Below are 24695 nucleotides of genomic sequence, written 5' to 3'. Positions count from 1 at the left end.
CGTAATATATGACCTTATTACCTAGTCCGGATTATTTTTTCGAATAATCTAAATACTGTGCTGGTTAGACTGACAGGCCAGTAGTTGGATACGATCTGTCTCTGTCCGTATTTAAATATAGAACTAACTTTAGAATTCTTCCAATCCCTAGAGGGTTAAGTTTGGGAAAAGGATACATTGAACAACATCGTTAGATTCATAAAAAATATAACAGGAGTCATGCTTCTCAGAAACTCAAAGTATTCTATTTCTACTCAGACTCAGATCGCAGAGTACAAGTAATTTGCTGTTTACAACAACCAGGATTTGAGGTTTGAATTTGAGCATAGAAGTGCGCGAGGAGTTGAAGACGCTACAGGAGTTCAGTCTTCAGTCTTCAGTCTTCAGTAATAAGGATAGTAGGTTGATGAACCTGTGTTAATCCTGACAGATTTCCTTCCAGTGAAGGTCCAGCTTCTTTTTGAAAATGTTCACTGATGGTGCTGATACCACTTGTTCTGGTAAAGCGTTCCAGTCATTGACCACTCGATGAGAAAAACGGGACCCCACCTTTAGTTTATTAGATCGCGGTTTCAGAACCTTCTTGCTATGACCCCGGAGATTATTAGTGCTGGAGGGAGCAAAAAGGTAAGACATATTAACACCCAGATCATAATTAAAGATACGAAATGCCAGTATAGGGTCACCTCGCGTCCTACGATAAGATAAGGGGAAAAGATTTAGACGTTTTAAACGCTCATCGTAAGGGAGTTTGGAAAGACCCTTTACTAATTTTGTCCCTACACGCTGGACACGCTCAAGCGATTTAGTATCCTTTATCAGACAAGGGCTAGCTGCTTGGATACAGTATTCTAAGTGTGGCCTTACATAGGTGGGATATAAAATTCGAAACATATCCTCGTCAAAGCATTTAAATGCTCTGCGAAGCGACCATAGCGCGCGATAGCCTTTGGAAGCAACCGCACTGCAGTGCGTTGTAGTTTTTAAGTCGTGACTTATAATTACTCCTAAGTCTTTATGCGCATGAACGCGTGGCAGAGATGTACCATTAATGGTATAGTGGTAACTAATATCGTGCCCGATGTGCATGAACACGCTCTTCCTAGAATTAACTTCCAGGCCCCAATCATGAGCCCACCTAACTAATTCGTCTAAATCTGCTTGTAGATTACAACGATCAGTCTCATTTCTTATTGTTCTCCAGATTTTAACATCATCCGCAAACAATAACGTCGACGACTTAAGTAATAAAGGTAGTTCATTAATATACAGAAGGAAAAGTAAAGGGCCCAAGATGGTGCCTTGGGGTACACCACTTTTGACCGGTTTCCATTCGGATAGAGTTCCATTGACTCTCACTCTCTGTCTGCGGTCACATAAGAAGCTTCCTATCCATTCCTGTATAGCACCTGTTATTCCAAAGCTCGAGAGCTTTTGCCTAAGACCTAAGTGTGAAACCTTATCAAACGCTTTGCTAAAATCTATGAATATCACGTCGACAGACAGGCCGTTGTCTAGGGCAGCTGTCCAATCCTCTCTCGCAATGAGTAAGTTAGTCAAGCATGAATGCTTGTTACGAAACCCATGTTGCTCGGGAGTTAACAGATTGTACGAATCAATGTGGCTCAGTAGCTTAGCCTGAATTAATTTTTCAAGTAACTTAACTACTATACTGGTCAGGCTAACAGGCCGGTAGTTAGATACTATCCGTCTCTGACCATCCTTAAATATAGGACTAACTATGGCGTCTTTCCAGTCTCTAGGTAGTTGAGCCTGTGAAAGGGACATGTTGAAGAGCATCGTGAGCGGTCTTGAGATAATGTCCGCAAGCGACGACAGCAAACGTGGGTGTAACCCATCGGGGCCCGGTATCTTACAAGGTTTTAGGTTAGTTATCAAAGGAAGAACTATATCCTCTGTCACGTGTAAAGGTCCTATGGCTGGTATCTCATTGTCAACGGGACAAGTAGTTGTAACACTACACGTAGAGTAGACTTCACTGAAATAGTTAGCAAATAACTCCGCTTTCGCCAGATCAGATTCAGCCAATAAAGCTGAATTTTCGCTTAACAGTAATGAGGGGATACCATCACTACGTTTCGTCCGCCTTTTAACGTACGAAAACAGTCGCTTCGGACAGGTACGGCTATCGTATGCCAACTGTCGTTCATAAGCCGTGCGGGATTTAGCTATGGTCTTTTTACATATATTCCGGATTTTTTTATATTCGCACTTAAATGATGCCTGACCTGTTGACAAGAATAAGTCCCAGAAGTGTTTCCTACGCTTCAACAGCTTCCGGGTTTCCTTATTAATCCATGGAGGGCAATATGATAACTTACGTGCTGACCATGGGATAAACGGTTGAGTTACGGATTCGAACGTAGACTTAAACCTATTCCATGCATCATCAATCGATCCATCAGCATCGACCGACCAGTCAATTGAGATAGCATAGTCCCTGATTGCCGGAATATTAGCTCTCCAGATATTAGGACGGGGTGGAGCTGATGCAAATTCTATACCATGTATCCGGAACTTAAAGGAAAGTACGACATGGTCACTATTCACCAGTGGGGGAAGATGTTGAATGTCAACGATATCTTCACAGTGGTGTGTGAGGACAAGGTCTATCAATGACGGATTATGTTCCAAGTCTATATGTGTTGGCTTAACGATACATTGTACAAGTGCACATTGAATAATTGATGACAGAAGGACGCTATCGAAACCCCCACCTGGAGCTGTGAGCTCTATCCAGTTTATATGGGGTGCATTGAAATCTCCAACGATGAGACAACATTCTGCTTTACTCCAAGAACAGACGTGTTTTAGGATAAAGTCGTCAGCGAGACAACACGGACTACGATATATTCCTCCTATCGTCACTAACCCGTTTCTAGACCTAATTGTACAACATACTACCTCACACGTACCACTTACATGCGCCTCCGATATGATCGAGTTAATGCGGAAGTGGTCCCTAATATATGATATTATGCCTCCTCCCTTGCGACTTCTAACTCTATCACTTCTGACACAGATGTAGCCTGAAATGACTGGAGAACAGTCTATATCTACAGTGAGCCAAGTTTCGGTGATAACAATTATATCCGGATTTAAGTCGTCTACCATCAAACTTAGTTCAGACATCTTATTCCGAAGACTACGAGCATTCGTATAACACACATTTAGGGTGTTTTTGGAGACATGCGTTCTACCCACACAGGTCTCGGAAGCATTGGCTTCCAAGACCTGACTACCCGAAAACCCTTAATCATAAGGTTCGCTTCACCGTTTAGCCTTCGAGTTTTTAACTCTGTTAGGGCATTCTTCCACTTGATCCGATCCTCAAGTGGCCAGTCAGGTCGAATACGAATGTTTGAGTCACGAGTTTTGCGTGAGTTATTTAGTAATACGTCCCGTTCCTCAAAATTACCGAGTACTAATTTGAGGATCCTTCTCTGTTGGGTTTCGCCTCCAACATACTTACCAAGTCTGATGACTTTCGAGATATGTACCCCTGGGACCTCCTCTGGCAGTATATTTCTGATGAGAGATCCCACTAACTGCAGGTCGTGGGCATGTCTCTTAGCGGGATCAGTGTCTTTCGATTCTGCCAAGTTCCAGATGATTACACTAGGCACCTGTTTAACTGCCTTAAACGTCGTGTTCACGGCCTTTGACCGTGATGTCAGATCCTGCCGGTTAGCTACCGGCTTCTTGCTATTAGCTTTCTTTATGACAGTGTCATGTGGGTCAAGCAAGTTACTCCCAACAACATTTGGTGAAGTCAGACTATTTCCATCCACAACAGTATTAATTATTTCCTTACATTTGGACTTGAGCGGAGTTGCCTGATGCTCAGGACGTGAGTCCAACGATGACTTACCGACTATACGCGCGCTTTCTTTGGGTGTTTTTCCGTCTCTTTTGCGTTTCCGCGTAATCCATTTGCCACTATTCTCAGCATCCAGATTGGAACTATTCTGGACGATAGTGGTTCTAGCCGGGTCCTCAGTCGCTGCTAAAGCGACTGGTCCCTCAGTACTTAATGGCATGGCTTTCATTGGTTGTACCGGAGTACAAATTTTTGCTTCATGTTGCGAAATTGGGTGTCTGGTACCTGCCATGGCAGCATTTACGACACTGATACAATCTTCATTATCAGTATCTATGTTGCCGGCACGGCCTACTTCGACCTTTTTAGCTAACACTAGAAGGCTGATGGCTTCCTGAATGAGTAATGTCTTACTTGAGCAACAAAACATACAGAGCCAATGAGAATTTGGTTTCGAGCACCTTTTATAGGCAGCAGGGCTTAAGCGGGTGCACATTTTATGAAACCACTTCTTACAATCGTCACATTGCATCCCTTCTTCCACGGGGAATAAGCAATATGGCTGTCCACACTTGTGTACAGAGCCGACCATCTTAGAATAAAACAAAATGATAGGCAAGGTAGATATGTAAGATAAATCACAACCTTATCAAATAAACAAGCCTCAGTCGACCAAGAATGCTTTGATGCAGTAAATACACAAAAGCAGAATCAAAACACACAAATACAATGTCACGTTAACTGAAATAAATTCAATTAAAGTGTAAACGGTAGTTTTGATACGTAATTTACGATCAAAACAGTGAATTAAACTCAACGTGAAACAATACCACTGTCCTTTTAAATAGCGCGCGTGTAAGCGAGTTATAACTTTTCGTGCTCCAATGGCCACTTCGCGCATTCTTAGATCCAGTATCAATCGTAATTATGGACTACGCTTTAAACATACATTGCCCCCTTTACCGTATGAACCTAACGCTTTGGAACCTGTAATATCAGGAGAAATTATGCAGTTGCATCATTCTAAACATCATGCCACATATGTTAATAATCTCAATATTGCTGAGGAACAGTATGCTGAAGCTATCTCGAAAAGTGATGTTACAAAAATGATCTCTCTTCAGGTCAGTCCACATTTGTTTATCGCCGTGGTATAACTAGTAGTGTAAAATGATATAATCTTTGAAGGAGTATTTGTACGTTTGAATGTCACTTCAAATGGTTATTACGTAGTGCTTCATACTGTAATATAAAGGTGTGTAGGTTTTTTCACGTTTTGAAACCTAAATCAGTTGTGTAGACATCCATACACATGACAGGTCGTCGACTTTAAAAGTTGCAATCATTAAGTACTTTGCTAGAAACTACCATGAAATTCGATATGACCGAGTCTTCCCTTTCATCTAAATGATGAAGTCACGTGGGCAATGACTTTTGTAGGTTTTCGTTTCTTATCTATTCGATAATAATAACTAATCGGGACACTAAACATTTTGGCACTAATTAGTTATAATATATGAGGGTTTCTTTGGGTTTTGTGCTGTTTACTCTACACATTTTTTACTGTTTTCAAACTTAAAAACTCAGTTTCAAAAATATTACTGCATGTCTGTCCCTAGAAAAACAAATTACGCCTCACACTCAAAGTTAAACTATCACTGATGTATTGTTTTTTATCTGACTGGAATATATGAACAGTGCTATTTTTTGGTTTACTACATCAGTCCTGTTAAAAGTCAGAAATTGCTTGTCTGGATTCACAATTTCACTTCAATGTATTACGGTGACGTCAGGAAGGACTTGAAAAAAATAAAATCTCGATGTATTTTCTATGTACTATGTCACCTATTCATGTGGTATGTGTCAAAATAAGTACTTAGTTGTAGAGACCATCGGTTAGTAATTGTAAGGAATGAGAGAAAATATAAGCCGATTATTATCTATCTTTCAGAAACTATAAGCAAGCAGTAACGAGACTAAAAACTTTATTTTTCATTTGTTTTTCCCTCACCTTCCTTTTTATTCTGTATCGTTCCTGGCGTGTTTTCTATGAGTGGTCCACTATTTTCGGTTGAGAATCACTCGATCCTCCTGTTATACCGAGTAACAAAATCACACTCTTAGTTCTCTTCATTGTTAAGGTTAAATTTCTAGTTATGTATACATTCGATATGCTCTGCGCACCATATACTTTAAGGCATATGAACTGCATGGAGTAATGAGTAATTGCAGTGTTACATCGGAGAAGTGTTCCTATCAAAAAACCAAGTCGTTTGTAGAGTGATAATAACATATAATAACCTTCAACTGAATTCGCATCTCAATGTAATATCGCTTTTTAGGTCTCACAGAATTTTATTTGTTCAAGGACTTGTGGTAGTAGCAACTCGTCATACATTTAGACATTCGACATCGAACTCCATCACACAGACTTGTCACTATCATTATGTTGCTTCTACACTTAGTTTATCAATAGTCCGTCGAATATTTAAGTGTTCTGACCACAATATTCTTCTAGGTACTCATTTCCATGGAATAAAAGATAGCTGATAAAGTTTAGGTACAAACACAAGAGTTGCACTTGGGATCGGGTGTTATTTTTCGATGTTTTCAGTTACCCTAGTGAAAGTTCAGTTTCCAAAGCATTTTTGGATCCCTTTCTAATGCTCAGCTTTATCTAGAAATTAAACAGCCGAGAAATGTAAATGTCGTATTGATCTTTGTCAACTATTAGTCCGTACTGAAATCGGTAAAAAGTTGGTTTCCAAGTTAGGAACGAGGACTTTAGTGGAAAAAATTCTAGTCGGAAACATGGTTTTGCCTTGATAAAGAATATATAAGCTGGTAGTAAACTATAGAATGACATACTAATAGCTAATATGTTTGGCTTATTAGTTTATACCTTCATTAAATATATCGTTCTGCACTTCCAAACTTACTCCCTCACGTCCTAAATTATGTGTATCAAATCCCTCATCTAACAAACACAAGTTTATATACTCAGCTTTGCGCCATAATGTTAACAGGAGAACTGAATATACTACTCAGCTGCTTCTTTTTGTTGATAAGCTTGACGAATCGAAACAATTTCATGTGGTACTGAACCCCGTTAACTATGTTTAAATTCGCTGCTTTTCCAATATTCTTAAATGTTTTCTATTAGCCAGCACTCCGTTTTAATGGTGGAGGACATATCAATCACAGCATCTTTTGGCATAATCTCAGTTCTAATGGTGGGGGTGTCCCTACGGGCAGTTTGGCTAACGCTATTAATGATGAGTTTGGATCATTTGATAACTTCAAGTCAAAGCTGTCTACTGCCACAATTGCTGTCCAGGGTTCGGGTTGGGGTTGGCTTGGATATAATCCCAACACAAAGCGTTTACAAATTGCCACATGCGCTAATCAAGACCCTCTTGAAGGGACTACGGGTAAATCCCAAGACAATTTTTCCACATCTGCATTATACTGTTTGGTTAACTAATAAGCTTCAGAGTATAAGGAATATAGTTTTTCTGTTATCTAACTCCTAGTTGCAAAGCTGTGGTTTCAACTTGCGTTAAAGCTTCACTTCCTATATTACAGTTTGTACAAATTTAGTATTTATTGGATTCACAAAACAACTGTGAATTAAAGTCAATTAACCTAAAAAATCTGTATTCGCAGTTAAAGCACTCAATTCTCAGCTGTTAACTTTCAGTTCTCAAGTTCTCTTTACCTATTTCGTAATGAGCAGTTGGATGGTATCAAAACTTCAGTCAGTCAGTTTTTTTTGGTATCAAAACTTGGGGACTGATTGTTGTTTATAATTTAAACTTACAAGAATAATCAAGTCATTTCAATGATACTATCATTAAATATTACAGGGTAAGATAAGCTCTTATAGCCTTCAAACGCCCTGGTACGCCCGAGGGTAGGGAGAGTTCGCTATCCCTCTCGAAATGCTCCCACATAGACATGAGTATAAATCTACCGCCAAGGAAGTCCTACTCACTGCTTTCCAGCGGAAGGTATGCTGATTACAAAATTGAGAGGACGAAAAGTGAATGTTCAGGGCTTTAACCGGGTTGTGGATACGGCGGATCCCAGTTAGGGGAGTTGAGAAACCCTGATTCCAAACCAATGCTTATAGACACTCGGAGGACAAATGGCGTATGAACCTCTTGATGGTTACGGGATACCGTGTGACTGCGCCTCCTAGCGATGCTCCACTTTGTAGATTAGAACTCTAGGTCTAAGGCTCGGGGTCTGGCCTCCTAAGAAAATCACGTGCTTCGGTATGGGCACCTAGAGAGTATCCCAGCCCTCACACAAATCGAATGATGTTTGACGCATATGTATTTTGTGCCCCCGTGTACCAATGTGTATGTATTTAAATAAATAAATAAAGCTCTTACAACGTAGCACTACCGAATCCTACGAATAATGACAGGTACTATAATGTAAACATAAAAAAATATCTTAGCGCCATCAATCTATCACGGGTAATAATAACGTGAAAGTGATCTTAAACTCATTTGTGTAGAGATTTTTGACAAATACTAAAAATCTTTATTAACATCTCCATTTTAAACTTAATATGTATCTATTGAATTTTATCAAAATTTATAGGTTTAAAGCCTTTACTTGGAATCGACGTTTGGGAGCATGCATATTATCTTCAGTACAAAAATGTACGTCCAGACTATGTAAAGGCGATTTGGGATATCATAAATTGGAGCGATGTAGCTAAACGATTCGATCTCAGTAGGAAATAATTTAATTGTACTATCGTTTATCAAACTCAGAACAGTTTCATCATCTCTTTTTGTAAGATTTTCAGCAGTAGTTTCGTTATATCCTGCTATTTCTACATCACAGTGATTATTTCTCAAGAAATAAATTAATCTACAAGTGCTTCAGTTGACTTTTCTTTTCAGAAATAAGTTTCGCTAGTCGCCTACGTCATACTTGTTTGTCGAAGAGATACTTAGTTACTTCACAGTTACTGTCAGTAGATGTTGGAAGAAAAATAAGTAAATATTAATAGTCACTCCTGAATTTCATAGCAAACGCTCTCAATTTCATTGAGGCTTACCAGTCACTCTGATAGTTAATTATTTGAGATGCCCTTATGCATAGGTCTAGAGTGAGATGGAGATTCCAAATAACTTAGTAATAACTAGTTTTTCTTCAATGAACTTGTGATTCACAGGATCTGATAGCTGATAGTGATATGCAATCTTGTTATACATGAGCCCAACCGGCTATGTGAATGAAAAAACAAAGTGAGAGATCTTATTGATTAAGCCAAATTGACTGTATACGTCTGCCTCTTGGCGTATCATCCCGTAAAAATGAAATATGTTTTTTAGCCAACTACGTATACTTGTTATACAGTCGATTTCTGGTCGACCAAGCTTATCGGTACTAAATTCAGACAACATATCAGGAGACTTATAATTAACAAAATACGTTGAAAACCCACCTTTTTGAATAGCATATTTGCAAGGTTTCTATCGTGTCCTATAAAATAAGATAATTAGATCAAAGAAGTCTTTCATCTGGTCTTGTCAAGTACGACAATTTGTCCACAGCATCGTCATCCCTTGGTCTATTGAAAACACAGATAATTGCTTTTTCAAACGAAAAGGTGGACTGAACTGTTATGAACGAAAACCTAAATGCTTGTTGTGTATTTAACAGTTGTCAATTACAACATACTATAAATAGCCTAGATAGATTTCTTCTGTATGAAAACAGCAAAGAAACAGGACAAGTTATTAGTCATCTCCATGCTTACTCGCGATACCCGGAAAGTGCTCCGAAAATAATTGGGAATCTGCAGTTCATGCGCGTCTCCTTTCATAGATTGTGTTTCACAGACATAGGAAAATACAGGGCGATTCGCTACCTTGTCTAACCCCAAGAAAGTTTATACTTTTGTTATTAAACGATAATGAAGAAATACACAGTAATTTCAAATTACAAAGATTTTAGAATATATTTATTTGTACAATACGCTTAAAGTATTTACACGTCAGGGATTGTTAATTTATACATGTCACCATCATAACTCAGTTGGCCTTCTCTAATTTTCTTATCTAGAAATCGGCGTAGTTCATCTCTGTTGAATCCTAAACTGGATGTAGAACCGAGTGCGAACATTCTAAGCATTGAATGGATTCGATCTAATGACGAACTTCCAAGGTTGGTTAACATAGCAGTGATATAAGACCAAAATACCTAAATAAGAGTAAATATAAAATCGAAACAAAAATCTAGCTATATATATAGTTTAATGTACCATCAGTCAGTCATAAACAATGCAATAACGTGCAAAAATATGCGTTGTTACACATGAACTAAAGTACGGTACATTTTATAAATAAATTTTCACCTGTTATCAATATCCACCTTTTTTTGCATCGAGGCATGTAAGTTCTGTTTCAATGATAAACAAAATAGGATGAGCATTCTTAACTGGAAATAGTATCCTAGTTGTATTTTAAACTGAAATCTATCTTTTATCGAGTACTATTTCTGTCCATTTATTTATTGATAATACTGCCACTTTCTCTTTTGATTCTTTATATTATTACTTCATTTGTGTGGCACAGGTTTTGTGACTTATTAGTACTAGGATTTATGTGCTTAAAATGAAATAAAACAAATATTCATAACAAGAACAATTATCCCCCTCCCTTACCTCTTATTACCGAAACGTATCTAACTTATTTGAGAGCAATTTTGACGCATTATAAATCAAATATCCAACCTTTTGTATGAGGGGACAAGTACATATAACCAATAAACACGGACAGTTGTGTTTTATATATTTCATAATCATTATACAAGCACCAGCCTCCAAATGCCCTGGTACGGCCGAGAGAGGGGAGAGTCCGCTCTCCCTCTCGAAATGCTCTCACATGGCCAGCGAATATATAGCCTCTGCCAGGGAAGTCCTGCTCACTGCCTTCTCGTGGCATTACTGTTGTTTACGAAATTGAGAGGACGAAAAGCGAATGTCCGGCGCTTTAACCGGGTTGGTGGACACGGAAAGTCCATCTAGGGGAGTTGGAAAACCCTGATTCCAAACCAATGGTGCACATGGGCTCCAGTATCCTGAGGGAACAAATGGCGTATGAACCAATCGTTGGTCACCGGCTACCATGGGACTGCATCTCCTCACGATGCTCCACTGCCTTGTGGGTTAGACCTTTAGGTCAAAGGCTCCGAGTGTGACCTCCTAAGAAAACCACCTGTTGCAGTTTGGGCACCTGGGCAGTATCACAGCCCTCACACAAATCGAATGAGATTTGTGAGGCGCATATGTATCTGGTGCTTCCTTGTACCAATATTTATGTGTTCAAATAAATAAATAAATACAAGCACCATTCAGATGACCAATTCTTTACTTCCGAATAACTTCAATGGTAGGGAAATAATCGCTACGAAAGTCCTTGAGAACTCATACGGGATATAAGTTAAGGCACCGAAGGATAACCTTTAGTTTCTCTAAACAAACTGCTTGGTTTTAGTACTGTCAAATAAAAGCAACGATTCATAGGGACGATTTACAAGTAAAAAAAGCAAACGCACATGCAGCAAAATACTTTTATTGATATTTTACAGCCTGATAAATGTGACGCTTTAACTATAAGTTAGAATGGTGTGTTAGTGAATTTCGTTATTTGAAGATTATTTTTATATGTCACCGGAGATCACATTCAATCGTTTCTAAATGATTGAATTTCAAGTGTAAAAACGAGTACAAGTCGTTTAAAGCATACAAAAGTACTTTCGAAATTTGATGGTTCAAAGAAGCACCACACTTCCGAAGAGTGGTCGCTAATTGGTGAGGTTTGATTTCACTAATTATATTATCAAGCAGTTCGACGACGTTGAGGTAACATAAGCCAATACCATCGTCATGCATTTCTAATAACCTTACTTTACGGTGTCATCAAATAGTGCAATTAAAAAGGGATAACAAAAGTGAGCTATTCTATCTAACAAGGTTGTTGGTCGATTTAAAGGGAGGAAGGTAGATGATTGCACAGTTTAGTGTGTCCTGTGTACAGGATATTTATTAAGGACACTACCCTTTGAACGGTGAGTCAGTAGCGCAACGATGTTTTATTAAAAGTACATGAATGTGTATTCAAAGGAAATTAAACTTGTACATTTAATGGTACTAATACTGTTCTATTGAATGTGTCTACACCTTTCAAACAAGTGTAACTTGACTATGTAAACTAATGAACCAATATGGAATATAATAGGAATGTTATAACACATATTGTACAAATTAATATGAGTATTGTTAATACTTACTTGTAATTCTTTCTCTTTACGTTCTCTAACACTGGCTACAAGTGAATCAGAATGATCTTGTGATGTAAACATCCAATTATTTGTTGCTTCAATAGTGTTTGAATCAATTTTCTCAGGGTCATTTGAATAATTTTTACTGTTTGAATTACTTAACCTTTCATCTGAATTAGTAGTATCTGTCTCGTCACAAACTCCATAGATTTCTAGATTTTCACTCGTAAAATTTACATGGTTATTACTATCATGTGAATCAGATAGTCGTATAAATCCTAACTGAATAAACATATATAGACTAGTACGAATAGTGGAGATTTGACTTTCTAGTTTCTAGAGGAATTTAAAAAAACAGAAGGTGGGAGATAAGTGCTTCAACAATAGTAACGAAAACAAGTAAATGGTGTATAAATATAACTAAACAATCAATAAATTAGACTTGTATATTTGTTAGCAGGATAGGACCCTGAATATTCCATTTTTTAGTCAGACTCAGATCGTGATAAGTTGTTGATTGATCCATGCACTCAACCAATCGGTGTTGTTGGACGAATCGAGATTTCTTGGTCAATTCTACCTAAAATGTAATGTTTTTACTACTGTATCTGTAACGACTTAAAAGTAGATTGATATGTCATTATCGTGACTTCAGCTAAATACTGATTACTACAACTGGTACGACTGTTTATTATAACTGAGGAATAACTGCTACTTTTTGGAATGGAACGGGACTCCTATGCTGACCAAAAGAAAAGGACAAGACTGCAGAAGAAAACTGATCTATTCAGCAACCACAGTAATCATTTACGCATAATTTTGAATGGTCGCTCAATCAATAATTTGCCCAACTACCTAATGTGTGCGAAAACAAATTAGCTGACTTGACTTATCAGTGAATTATCTATTTTTGTTTCCTCGTTTTGATTTGAGAAAAGACGAGAACAGTAATCGTGGTCAGGAATTACCAGATAGTAGAATATAGCAGTGCTAAATTCTGAGCCAAATTGTAAGTGTGATGGCTAGTAGTAGTATTTCGAATGGTAAAATCAAAATAAGAGAAGCAGAGAGTTTGAACTTATAACTAAATGATTAAAATTCAAATACTTTGACCACACTGAAGTCACAATGAACAACATATCTTTGACTGATGGATAAGGATTAACAGTAGAAATTACTTGCGCCTGTTAACCTTCGTCGAGGAGCATAAGCCGACCATCAGCACTCTCCATTTAACCCTGTCCTGGGCAATCCTCTTCATGTCTGCTTCCGATTTCCGACGTAGTGTGTTCTTCAGCCTCCCTCTTTTCCGCTTCCTTTAGGATTCCAGGCTAGGGCTTGCCTGGTGATTTCCGTAATGTATGTCCTATCCACTTCCAGAGTCTTTTCTTAATTTCTTCTTCAGCTGGAAGCTGGTTTGTCGTTTCCCACAGTAGGCTGCTGCTGATGGTATCCGGCCAACGGATATTGAGTATGCTGCGTAGACGACTGTTTATAATTACTTGTACATTTTTGATGACGATTGTGGTAGTTTATTTATTTATTTATTTGAACACATAAATACTGACACAAAAGGAGCAACAAATACATATGCGCCACACAAGTCACTTGATTTGTGTGTGGGCTGTGATACTGTCCGGGTGACTAAGACTTCCCTGGCAGTGGCTGTATACGCGTAGCCATGTAAGAGCGTTTCGAGAGGGATAAAGAACTCTTCTCAGCCTCGGTCTTACAAGGGCATTTGGAGGTAGTTCTCCACGTTTCCGCTCCGTACAGTAGGACTGTCCTGACGTTCGTATTGAAGATTCTGACTTTGATATTGGTCGACAGTTGTTTTGAGTCCCATATGTTCTTCAATTGTAGTAGTGCGACCCTTTCTTTGCCACTCCTCGCCTTTACGTCTGCATCGAATCCTTGATGACCAGGTATGTGAAAGATTCCACATCTTTCAGAGTTTCTCCAACAAGTGTGATCGGGTTGGTGCTCTCTGTGTTGTATTTGAGGATGTCGCTTTTTCCTTTGTGTATGTTGAGGCCTACTGATGCAGAAGCTGATGCCACACTAGTTGTCTTCATTTGCACTTGTTCGTATGTATGAGATAGAAGGACCAGGTCATCTGCGAAGTCCAAATCGTCTAGTTGTATACAAGCTAACCATTGTATTATGTGCTTCCCTTCATATGTGGAGGCCTTCATAATCCAGTCGACCACCAGAAGAAAGAAGAAGGGGGAGAGTAGGTAGCCTTGTCTGACTCCGGTCCTCACACGGAGTGCGTCTGTCAGCTGTCCTCTATGCACGACTTCCCACTGTAGTCCGTCGTATAGTTTCCGTATGATGTAGACGATTTCGGGCACACCATAGTGTCGAAGAAGTTTCCATGAGGTCCTGCTATCCACACTGTCAAAAGCCTTCTCACAGTCAATGAAGTTGATGTATAGTGACGAGTTTCATTCAACTGATTGTTCAGCGATGATCCGTAGTGTCGCGGTTTGGTCTGTGCACGACCGATCCTCACAGAATCCAGCCTGCTGATCTCGAAGTTGGGCAACAGTAGAAATTGATGATTTAGCTTGAAGAGACGTAAATTGAAGAAACTGAACAAATATTTAATTTATCGGTCCATAATCACTTTACAAACATACATACCAAATAAGAATATATAATAATCTACACTATTAGAACAGACTAATTAACTTAATTTGAAAGTTCCATTAATTTTAGTTTGGTTGACAGCTGATAAAAAACTACACATGGATAAGAAGGCTTGTTTGTATTCCATCAAATTATATTTTTTGTATCGAAAGCGGGGTGGCTGATCGTTGTCTGTTGTAACAAATAAACTCACAAATTATTTTTTGTATGAAATCATAATTCCCTGTCAAATACCATGAGATTACTCAGACATAAATGCCAAGAGTAAATGTAAGAGTAGTACATGAAAGTAGTAGCTTCGAGTCCAGTAACTCCACAACATAGCCTACTGAGACAAACAAAGTAGGAAAGAATGCACCACAGGACTTGACAGAGACGTGTTCAATCGCCTTTAAAGCCTATTTTGTTTCCGAAGTTACGTATCCAATACTTCAAATTCACTCGCCTAGATTCTCTAGTCACTAGGTTATGTTCACTTTGAAGAGCAACAACGGATGTGTACAGTCTTTCAGGAAAATGATGAGTCTTGCTCAGAATTTTAAAGGCTAGCTGATTGGAGTGTGTGGTAAACATTCATAAAAAAGCAAATGAACTTCCAAATAAAAACTGATATCGGATTGATTATTTTGGGGGAGAACTTTAAGTTAACTAGTAAGAAACAGATTTACTTACTTGAGCTAAATCTCTTATATACCAGGTACGTTGTTTTGTGAATAGATGAACAATTGATACTTGCAACGGTGTAACATCAATTTTCACGCTACGTTTGCCAAGTGTAAGGTCGATATTAACTAGACCCAGTTTATGCATCCAAACGAGTGTTCTGTTGCCTTTTAGACGTTGGAAACATCTAAAATAAAAAAAAATTTCCAATGAGATACATGAAGCTTAGGTTGTTACTGATTGGTTTAGACTACAAGAATTCAATCAATTCTAACCTTGTTTTATGAAATATTTATCAAAACATGATTCTTCTTGAATTGATATATACTATGCTAAAATTCTACGTTAAATATACTTAATAGATGACATTGAAACGAAGTGAAACTGACACACAAACACACAGATGCCTCAGAACTTATATGCAATGGAGTTAATATTTATTTCAATTGTGTAATAGAGGGACAATGAAACAAGTATGAATTCCAAAAGTTACCCAATATGAGGCACCACAACTATTGATACAACTAGCATAAAAGAATAATAACAGTCAAATATCAATTAGTTCCTCTACTCGGAAAATTATTGACTATACAACAAGAACGTGTTAAAAACAGTCCCAACTAACAGAATCAATATGAATTTTGATCTCAATAGCCAAACTAATCATTTAAAAAAGATCCTGAATGCCCTGGCACGGTCGACGGTAGGGAGAGTCCGCTATTCCCCTCAAAACGCTCTCACATGGCCACGCGTATACAGCCACTGGCAGGGAAGTCCTAGTCACTGCTTTGTAGCTGAAGGGATGCTGCTTACGAAATTGAGAGGACGAAAAGCGAATGTCCGGCGCCTTAACCGGGTTGGTGGACACAGAGAGCCTCCTAGGGGAGTAGGAAAACTCTGATTCCAAACCAATGGTGCACACGGGCTCCAGGATCCTGAGGGAACAAAAGGCGTATGAAACTATTGTTCGCCACCGGCTGCCATGGGACTGCATCTCCTAACGTTGCTCCACTACCCTATGGATTATATCTCTGAAGGAAAGCTTGGGAAGTGGCCCCTTAAGAAAGCCACCTGTTTCGGTTTGGGCACTCAAGCCTTATTCTTGCTTTTTATATCACAAGTAAGGGGAGTTGGTGAGTAGGGTTTATTGAATATTTCATTTGCATGAAAGTATACCTTTATTAGTAATTGACCGAATCTACTTAACGAGGCGTTATTGATTGACTTTGGAATGGTTTGGATTATCCAGTTGTTGATATTTTTGACTGAAATGTAATCAGTTGAGGTTGGCATTAGGGATCCTGTGCCGATTGCCTCAATATAGCCATTAAGACACAAGCTGATGTAAAATAGATAGGTCAGGAAAATCCGCACAAGATGGTCATATAGCAAACAAAATTGATTAACTTTCAGCAAAAAAGAACCAACAGGATAGTCCAATCCATTTCAAATTGAATTAAATCACATACTCATTGCACACTTGATTGGTTATCTAGAATCATTAGTTAAGTGGATAATGCGGTAGGGTTTGAGTCCCATAGTGGACATCAAATCTGGGATTCGGGTACATTCGACTGTCGAGTTCCAGATATGACAAAACGCGCGTCTTGGATTCTACTGCTAGCCACCACCATTTATCTATTCTATGTACGTTATGGGTTTAAAACCATAGATTACAGGAAGTTGAAGAATAATGAGAAATATACTGCTAGAAAGATTATGAGTGTTACTTTGAGATAAGCGATTCGGTCGTAAAACACAGTTAGACAATATAAAGTTGGCTAGAATTAATATATTTTTTAAAGTCAAGTGAACTCCAATCCGCTTTTACATATTGTTGAATTCCAGAAATAATCTTCATTTTGATGTAAAGTCCTTTCATAATACAAATACATAACATGGATTAATAATAAGCACTTTAAATATACATACAATACATAAATCTGAATTAAATTTGTTGATCCAATATACTACTTACTGTTCATAATGTTCAAATACTGGACGGAAATCTTCAGGTATTTTAAATTTATCATCAAGCAATTCTGGCCAATAATGAATAGATAAAATGTAAGCAGATAGCGGAAAAGCAATATTATTAACATTATTATTGCTTAAATTACTGGCAGTAGTAATGGAAGTCATAGTAGCGCCAGTAACACATACGATAGACGTTGCTTTATTCTCCAAACAATCAACTTTTAACTGCGTCTCATCTGATTCTATGATTTCGTTGCCATCAGAAGCAAGAGTAGGACTGTTTAACAACTTATCTGTTTGATCTAAATGCTTTTCTTTTGAATTAGTTGACGTAGCTTCTGATACTAAATTAGCAATTCGTTTCGAATCTCGAATATCTTTAAGCATAACCTATACGTGAGAAAACATTTAACGTGGATAAGACTAGAATTTAAAGACATTAACTTTGTCTACTGTTAAATTTTGAGGTAAATCATGTGAAATCGAACAATACTGTTATTTACAGGTGTAAGAATAGACGTAGATGGGAGAGGTTCGGATGAATGATTGGATAACAATAAAAAGATCGTTTCATCTAATACCACAAAAGAGCCATTTAACTGTATATTAAACGTGAATGGTGAATGACAGCTTATGCAAATAAAACGTATGAGTTACATTGATATACAGACTCTGTAATGATAAGTCGCTAATAAGAGTAGTAAGTCGCAGTTACAACTCCAAAACGATATACATCGAAAGTAACAAGGGGATATAGATTGGATTAAAGCAATTCCATGCACGATTGTGTTGGTGCACGCTGATTGGATAAGAATTAGCTAATCAGTGCTAGTCGATGCTTGGAGAAGACTCTAGAATCTTATCATGTGAAAACTATAAATATACTAACGTCTTTCTTAATGTAGTTTTTACTTTATCTACCCCTTGTTATTCGGAATATAATTTCTTTCTTGTTCAACCGTGTTCTGATTTGGGGACTTGTCGAGTGAATTCGTGTCCAAGAATACTAAGCAACAGGAATAGTTGGGTCGTAATAAGAAAAATTATAACACAAGGCAACCAAACATAAGAATAGATATATGCAAGGTCCTGTTTCAGGCCGTAAGCCAAACTTCTAGTCTGACAAAGGATGACACTGACTATTAAGAAGGAAGTGTATGAGCTAAACCCCAATATTATTAACAGTATCATGGCAACGTAGTCCTCAAACTACTGATATGGTCTTAACACTTAGAGTTTACTTCCAAAAGACCAGAACTTATTTCTTGTCAAATACATAGAGTAAAATCACACTCACTCACTAAAAGAACCGTCCTGATAATTAAAAGCATCGAATACAGAGCTTATAGTTTGTTCATTGACCTCATGAACGTTACTCTAGTTTTGTTCCTTGGTCTGGTATTGTAGTACTTATGCAAATAAGGATTAACTATCGTTAAGAATATCCTCAATTTCCACCACAAAAAGTGTTCACTGACGAGGTTGCCGAATAACCAGATTTTTAAGAAACTTTATAGGAGGAAATATAAAAACAAAGACTGGACAAGTGTATTGTAACAAATCAGGATAAGATTGGTACACCCAAAGTTTGTTAAATAACGTTATCATGACATTAGTTCGTTCATGTATTGGACAAAGTTGTAAAAGCCTACAATGTAGCTTAATAGATTGGTCAGATGATTTCAAGTCTACCCATTAGTGTAGCTTGAAATCCCTAAGTTCCGCATGTATTTGCTTTCTTGATAGGCGCTAAAAAAATTGTACAGACGTTAATAAACAAATCAGATATGGGATAAGTTACGGAAAATTTTCGTCGTTATATATATATATATATATATATATATGTATATATGTATAATTTTGTAATCACAGAGAAATTCGATAGCGAATACTGAAAGCAATAGTGTTTAGTGCTAACATAATGTCAAAGAGGAGTGGAAAAAAAATCAAGCTCATACACCAAATGACTTACTTCACATTCATGCAAATTCTGTTCGCCAAAACGAAGTTTTAACAGCTCCAAATTTCTTAATTCTCTTGCTGTATGAAAACTTCTCTGTCGTAATAAACGTTGACTCAATAATTGTTTGTATTCAACTAAAAATGCTTTCTTACTTCCATAAATACTGACTAACATGCTTAAAAGATCTAATTTACGACGCCAAGATCCTCGCTGACATAAAGCTTCAATAGGATCTGGTTTCCAATCACTTTCCAAAAGAAAATGTTTATCTGAGTTAGCAGAATGTATGTCGGAGTCAAATGGTGGGTCTGTTATCAAAAGAAGAGATATATTAATATTATTGAGATGAATACATATTGTACTTTTTATTTTGACGTAAAAAAATAAAACGGTGATTATAATGAATGTGCGGATTAACTCTGTATAAATGGAACGTTCATAATATGGTATACAAAGGTGAACAAGTCATACATATACATAACCGATGAATCACTTGAGCCCCGACTAACCTCTTATAGGACACCTGCTTTGGTCTGGGCACCCGAGCAGTATTACAGCCCACACACAAATCAAGTGACTTGTGTGGCAAATATTTATTCGGTTCTCCTTTGTACCAATATTTATGTGTTCAAATAAATAAATAAACTTATAGGACAGAGATCTTACATGGAACTCTTACGCCGAGCAGTAACAGATATTATATCTAGTTGTTATAACTGGTCAAATTCTAACAAGTATAGTGAGATGTAGCCTCTTGTTTACGTGACATGACACCCAAGTATTGTTTGCTTAAAAATTGGTAACAATTTGCGAGAACCCCAGGCATAAGTTTCGTTCTAGTTAGGAATCATCAGCAGGGCACTTCTGCAATTTTGAGGGAACCGACCTTCCTGTGGGATTCAGGTTTTTTAAAGCCACAGACGTTACTACTAAGCCATTGAGGAAGCGACCGACCTCCTATAGAACTGATATGTTGATAGTAATTTATTACTGAGGAGTATTCAACGCTAATTTTCTTAGTTTTAGTGCTGACTGAATGTATTTAATAATTTAACGCTCCTAAATTCGACTGTTAGTTTCTGAATTTGGAATTTTCGATGAAGCAGTTACCTTTCGCGAATTATGTTATATAAGATACTATTTCAAAGCGTCTAGTAGATTGCCTTTAGACATTTCGACGGAAGGTGAATTTATGACTTACTTTACAATTAAATTGAGTGATTTACAATAATTTATTTACTACAAAACATTTGAATATCACTCATGACCCTGTGAATGTAACATCGAAGAAGTAGTTTAATGACTAGAGCATTCCGATTTTAACGAGATGTCTAGCGTTCGAAATATGCTTTGGCTGTTTAATTAACAGGGTAGTATCACTGATCAATACAAAATGTGGTTTATAGCCAAGTAAACAAGTTCTGTTGAATGACTCCTTGATCAAACTATGAAAACTGAGATAAAACCCCGCCCATGTAGGCTTTTTAAAGCATTTGGCGAAACAACTATATCTTCTACAGATAATTATATATGAGGGGAATTCAGTTACATATATCCCATTTACATGAAAGATCAGTATGGTTTCAAAGTGTATTAATTTTCTTTAGCGGACAGTTAACTACTTTATTAGGTTTATCGCAAACGACTATGATTTCATTCACACTTAATGTATACGAAGACATATATTTGGTCATTGCTTATTAACAATGCTAACTCACCTTCATAGACAATATCAGCATCACTATCTTCACCACCATCCAATGGTTCAACTTCCAATGGTTTAGGTAATAATAATTCTTGATGAAGTTCTGTAGTTGTATCAGTGTATGCTTCAGCCTTAATTTCATCGTCTTCACCATCGGTTTCTGGGCCAGATATTAATTTATCAACTATACAACGAACTGCATCCTCTCTTTGCCGAAGACATGTTGAGACTGGTTTACAAACTATATCTTGTACCAGAAATGTATTATCGACTAAACGTAAAGCGCGTACTAAGTAATTGTAAGCAGCTAAAATTTGTTCAGTATGAACACCTGGATGTAATAATCGTTGCTGAACCTAAGTAAGTTAGAATTAATTAGTATATCGGAGAAACATGTTCATATTAAGATGATATATTAAAAGATAAACTGATTCTGACTAGATACAAAACATTCAATACTCTGTTAGTTGTAAACCAATGAACAGTCTGGATCAAAAGGTTCTGATGTCTGATGAAAATAGCCTTATTCATACTGATGCGTTATATTAGTTAAGTATAAATTACTTTAATAAGACGGGAAGGAGTCAGTGTCTGTACTCATAAAGTAAAGAATTGGTGTGTTTAGATAGTTATGTGAGTGCAAGTATTGTTATTGCTGGTAAAATTAGACTTTAAGCGACTAAACTTAGGAATAGTATGTTTTGATATGAATCACAAATTCAACAACGTTGTAAAATTGGTCTGGCAATGAAAAGTTGTGTGTCAGTCAGTTACATGGAAACTGTTATATTGGATATTATTATTTAAACACATAAATATTGGTACAAGGAAGCACCAGATACATATACGTCGCACAAATCTCATTCGATTTGTGTGAGGGCTGTGATACTGCCCAGGTGCCCAAACTGAAGCGGGTGGTTTTCTTAGGGGGCCACACCCCGACCTTAGACCTAAAGGTCTGATCCACAAGGCAGTGGAGCATCGTGAGGAGATGCAGTCCCATGGTAGCCGGTGACCAACGATTGGTTCATACGCCATTTGTTCCCTCAGGATACTGGAGCCCATGTGCACCATTGGTTTGGAATCAGGGTTTTCCAACTCCCCTAGGTGAACTTTCCGTATCCGCCAACCCGGTTAAAGCGCCGGACATTCGCTTTCCGTTCTCTCAATTTCGTAAGCAACAGTAATGCCACGAGAAGGCAGTGAGTAGGACTTCCCTGGCAGAGGCTATATATTCGCGTGGCCATGTGAGAGCATTTCGAGAGGGAGAGCGGACTCTCCCCACTCTCGGCCGTACCAGGGCATTTGGGGGTGTACATCGGTTCTATCTCAGCATTTAACATCTACTGAGACAAAAAACAAGAGTATTTCAGAAAAAGATGTCTTCAAAACTGTGAAATCTCAAATATCATCTTAGGATGTTAATTTATGTTTGTTATCGACAATGACCTATAGCATAATTTCCAGTGGAATCATCGAGGAGAGATTTCTTAGCCGAACTATTCTACTGTTTTACGGTCACGTTACAGTTAATGTGTAAACCTTAAATAAAAAGCGTAAATCATTTTACGTGGCTGGAACCAGCAGTTAGCGGCTTTATGGAATGATTAATGAATTATGTGTGTAGTGCTATGATACATTGAGTTTTGCACTCTTCGACTAGAAGACAATAGAACACCACTACACCTGTCGAATTGCTCGAATTTAGTGGCAACAACACGAAAGCAGCTATGATGGTTAGGATGAATCACATGCCTAGTTCACAGTTAGTGAAGCGCTTTCTAAATTGTGACAGAAGAATTTGTACTCACGTTCCTAGAGAAACTAAACAGACGAGTTGCACAATATTGATTTGAATGCTAATTGGCGTCTTATGATCCTGCTACGAATGGGAAGTTTTGAACGTACTCATCATAGTCGTTTATAGCCATTAAGCCATTCATGACTTTGCTTTACCGTGATGAATATTGCAAACTTTTAAAGAGCCGAATTAATGAGACAGTTACATTTCAACAACCAACGGTATACTCTACATTTATTATTTTCCCAACTTCTTAAGTGAATAAAATGATTCAGCGGAACGTAATCCCTCAGGACGTTTAGTTATCGGAATTAAACATCTGGTCGACAATTGGATACATTACACATGGAGAGCAAGTCCATATTTACAGAGAAATAAGAACAACGAAAAATTGGACAACTTACTTCTTCGGTTAGGTGAGTAATCAAATCTTGACGTATTGGGAGATGATCTAAACATTTACCCAGGTCCATAAGAGCAGCAACAGAATCTGGGTATTCAATGACTAATGAAAACATATCAGGTTTATGAACTAAATAGAATGTCTTATATACAATTTCATCCGATAGCTCTGCATTGATCTCATGTATATCACTTTTTCTTGAAAACAGCCTAGGTATGAGAACCTTTTTCAGTACGCAGTTTTTATATTTTATTATTGAATCTAGAAATCGCTCAGTATAATTTTCGGAACATAATAACTTGGTTCTATATGATAGAGCTTCTTTAATATAAGGTGCACATAAATGTCGATATAAATTATTCCAGGTGATTAGGGAACGATTATGTGTTAAATTCCGAGCTGATAACAAAATTTGCATTTTCCTGTCTGTAATGTTTGGACAAATGATGGAAGAGAATATATTCGACTCTTCAGTATCCATTTCAGCTGACTCAAGTTCTAAACACAAATAACTATGCCATAATGGTTGTAAGAAATTTTCACATTTCAATGAGCTTAACACAGATGTAACAAGGCATTGTACATCGCTCATTATTCTATTATCATTCATTATCGATTCCAAGCTTGAATCAAGAATAGATCCAAGATATGCACTCAACTCGTCATTTAAATTATCAATCAATTTTATGAACAAACACAGCAACCTCAGGAGATCGTTATCATCATCAAGAGTATGATAAAGATTGATAGTAGAAATATTCACCAGACAATTACATTCTTCTACCAGCGTAGAGAGTTGTGATGCTAAGCTTGAAGTTTGTAAGAAATATACTATTTGTTCGAAAAATAATTCTTTACAAAAACAAGAATCTATAGCATCGCAACCAAAAACTCCACGCAGATCATTGTGCAGTGAACTACTCATAGCTGTCTGTTGACAATATAAGACATTTGATGAGACCTGTAAGGGTAAAAAGCGTTAATTATTAAATATTGCTGAAATATACTTTTACATCAATCCTGGTAAATGCTGCGCTTGAGAATAGAAGCTTGCGTCAGTGTTTAGGCAGGTGGTTTTCTCAGCCACCTATTTCCAATAACTTAGTCCTTAACCACTAAGTCTACAGCCCATTATACAGCTTACCGAGTTGACTGTTTATAGAAAGCCAATGTAACCATGAAAGGGCGCTCTTTAATCATACTTTTCCATCAAATATGTCATGTCATACATAGTGGATTGGGATCGCTAATATGTAAATTATCCACTTTAATGGATGAGAGCACAAAAGATTATTTGAATTGCTCTTCTTGTTCAGATACTTATGAAAAACCGCATAACCATTAGCTCCATAGTCTCATGAGACTATGGTCTAAGTGCACTTA

At 37.5% G+C, this 24695-nt stretch overlaps 2 protein-coding genes across 2 annotated transcripts; one reads left to right on the top strand and one right to left on the bottom strand.

Moving 5' to 3' along the window:
• Window positions 1-4725: 4725 nt before the first annotated feature.
• Window positions 4726-8742, top strand: Smp_056440 (putative superoxide dismutase [mn]; the record flags this gene model as incomplete). Its single annotated transcript, XM_018789001.1, has 3 exons — window positions 4726-4965; window positions 7005-7272; window positions 8453-8742. 3 exons carry the CDS (start codon window positions 4726-4728, stop codon window positions 8596-8598), a joined length of 654 nt encoding a protein of 217 aa, XP_018654488.1. The 3' UTR covers window positions 8599-8742.
• Window positions 8743-9853: 1111 nt separating this feature from the next.
• Window positions 9854-24237, bottom strand: Smp_152400 (putative anaphase-promoting complex subunit; the record flags this gene model as incomplete). Its single annotated transcript, XM_018789000.1, has 8 exons — window positions 9854-10066; window positions 12158-12484; window positions 15473-15650; window positions 17442-17582; window positions 17772-17830; window positions 19413-19711; window positions 21260-21464; window positions 23314-24237. The coding sequence occupies 8 exons, from the start codon at window positions 24235-24237 to the stop codon at window positions 9854-9856; spliced, it is 2346 nt and encodes a 781-aa protein (XP_018654487.1).
• Between the last annotated feature and the right edge of the window lie 458 nt (window positions 24238-24695).

The sequence above is a fragment of the Schistosoma mansoni genome, chromosome W (genome assembly GCF_000237925.1).
Source record: "Schistosoma mansoni strain Puerto Rico chromosome W, complete genome".
Lineage (NCBI taxonomy): Eukaryota > Metazoa > Platyhelminthes > Trematoda > Strigeidida > Schistosomatidae > Schistosoma > Schistosoma mansoni.
This window is presented reverse-complemented; position numbering and strand designations above follow the sequence as displayed.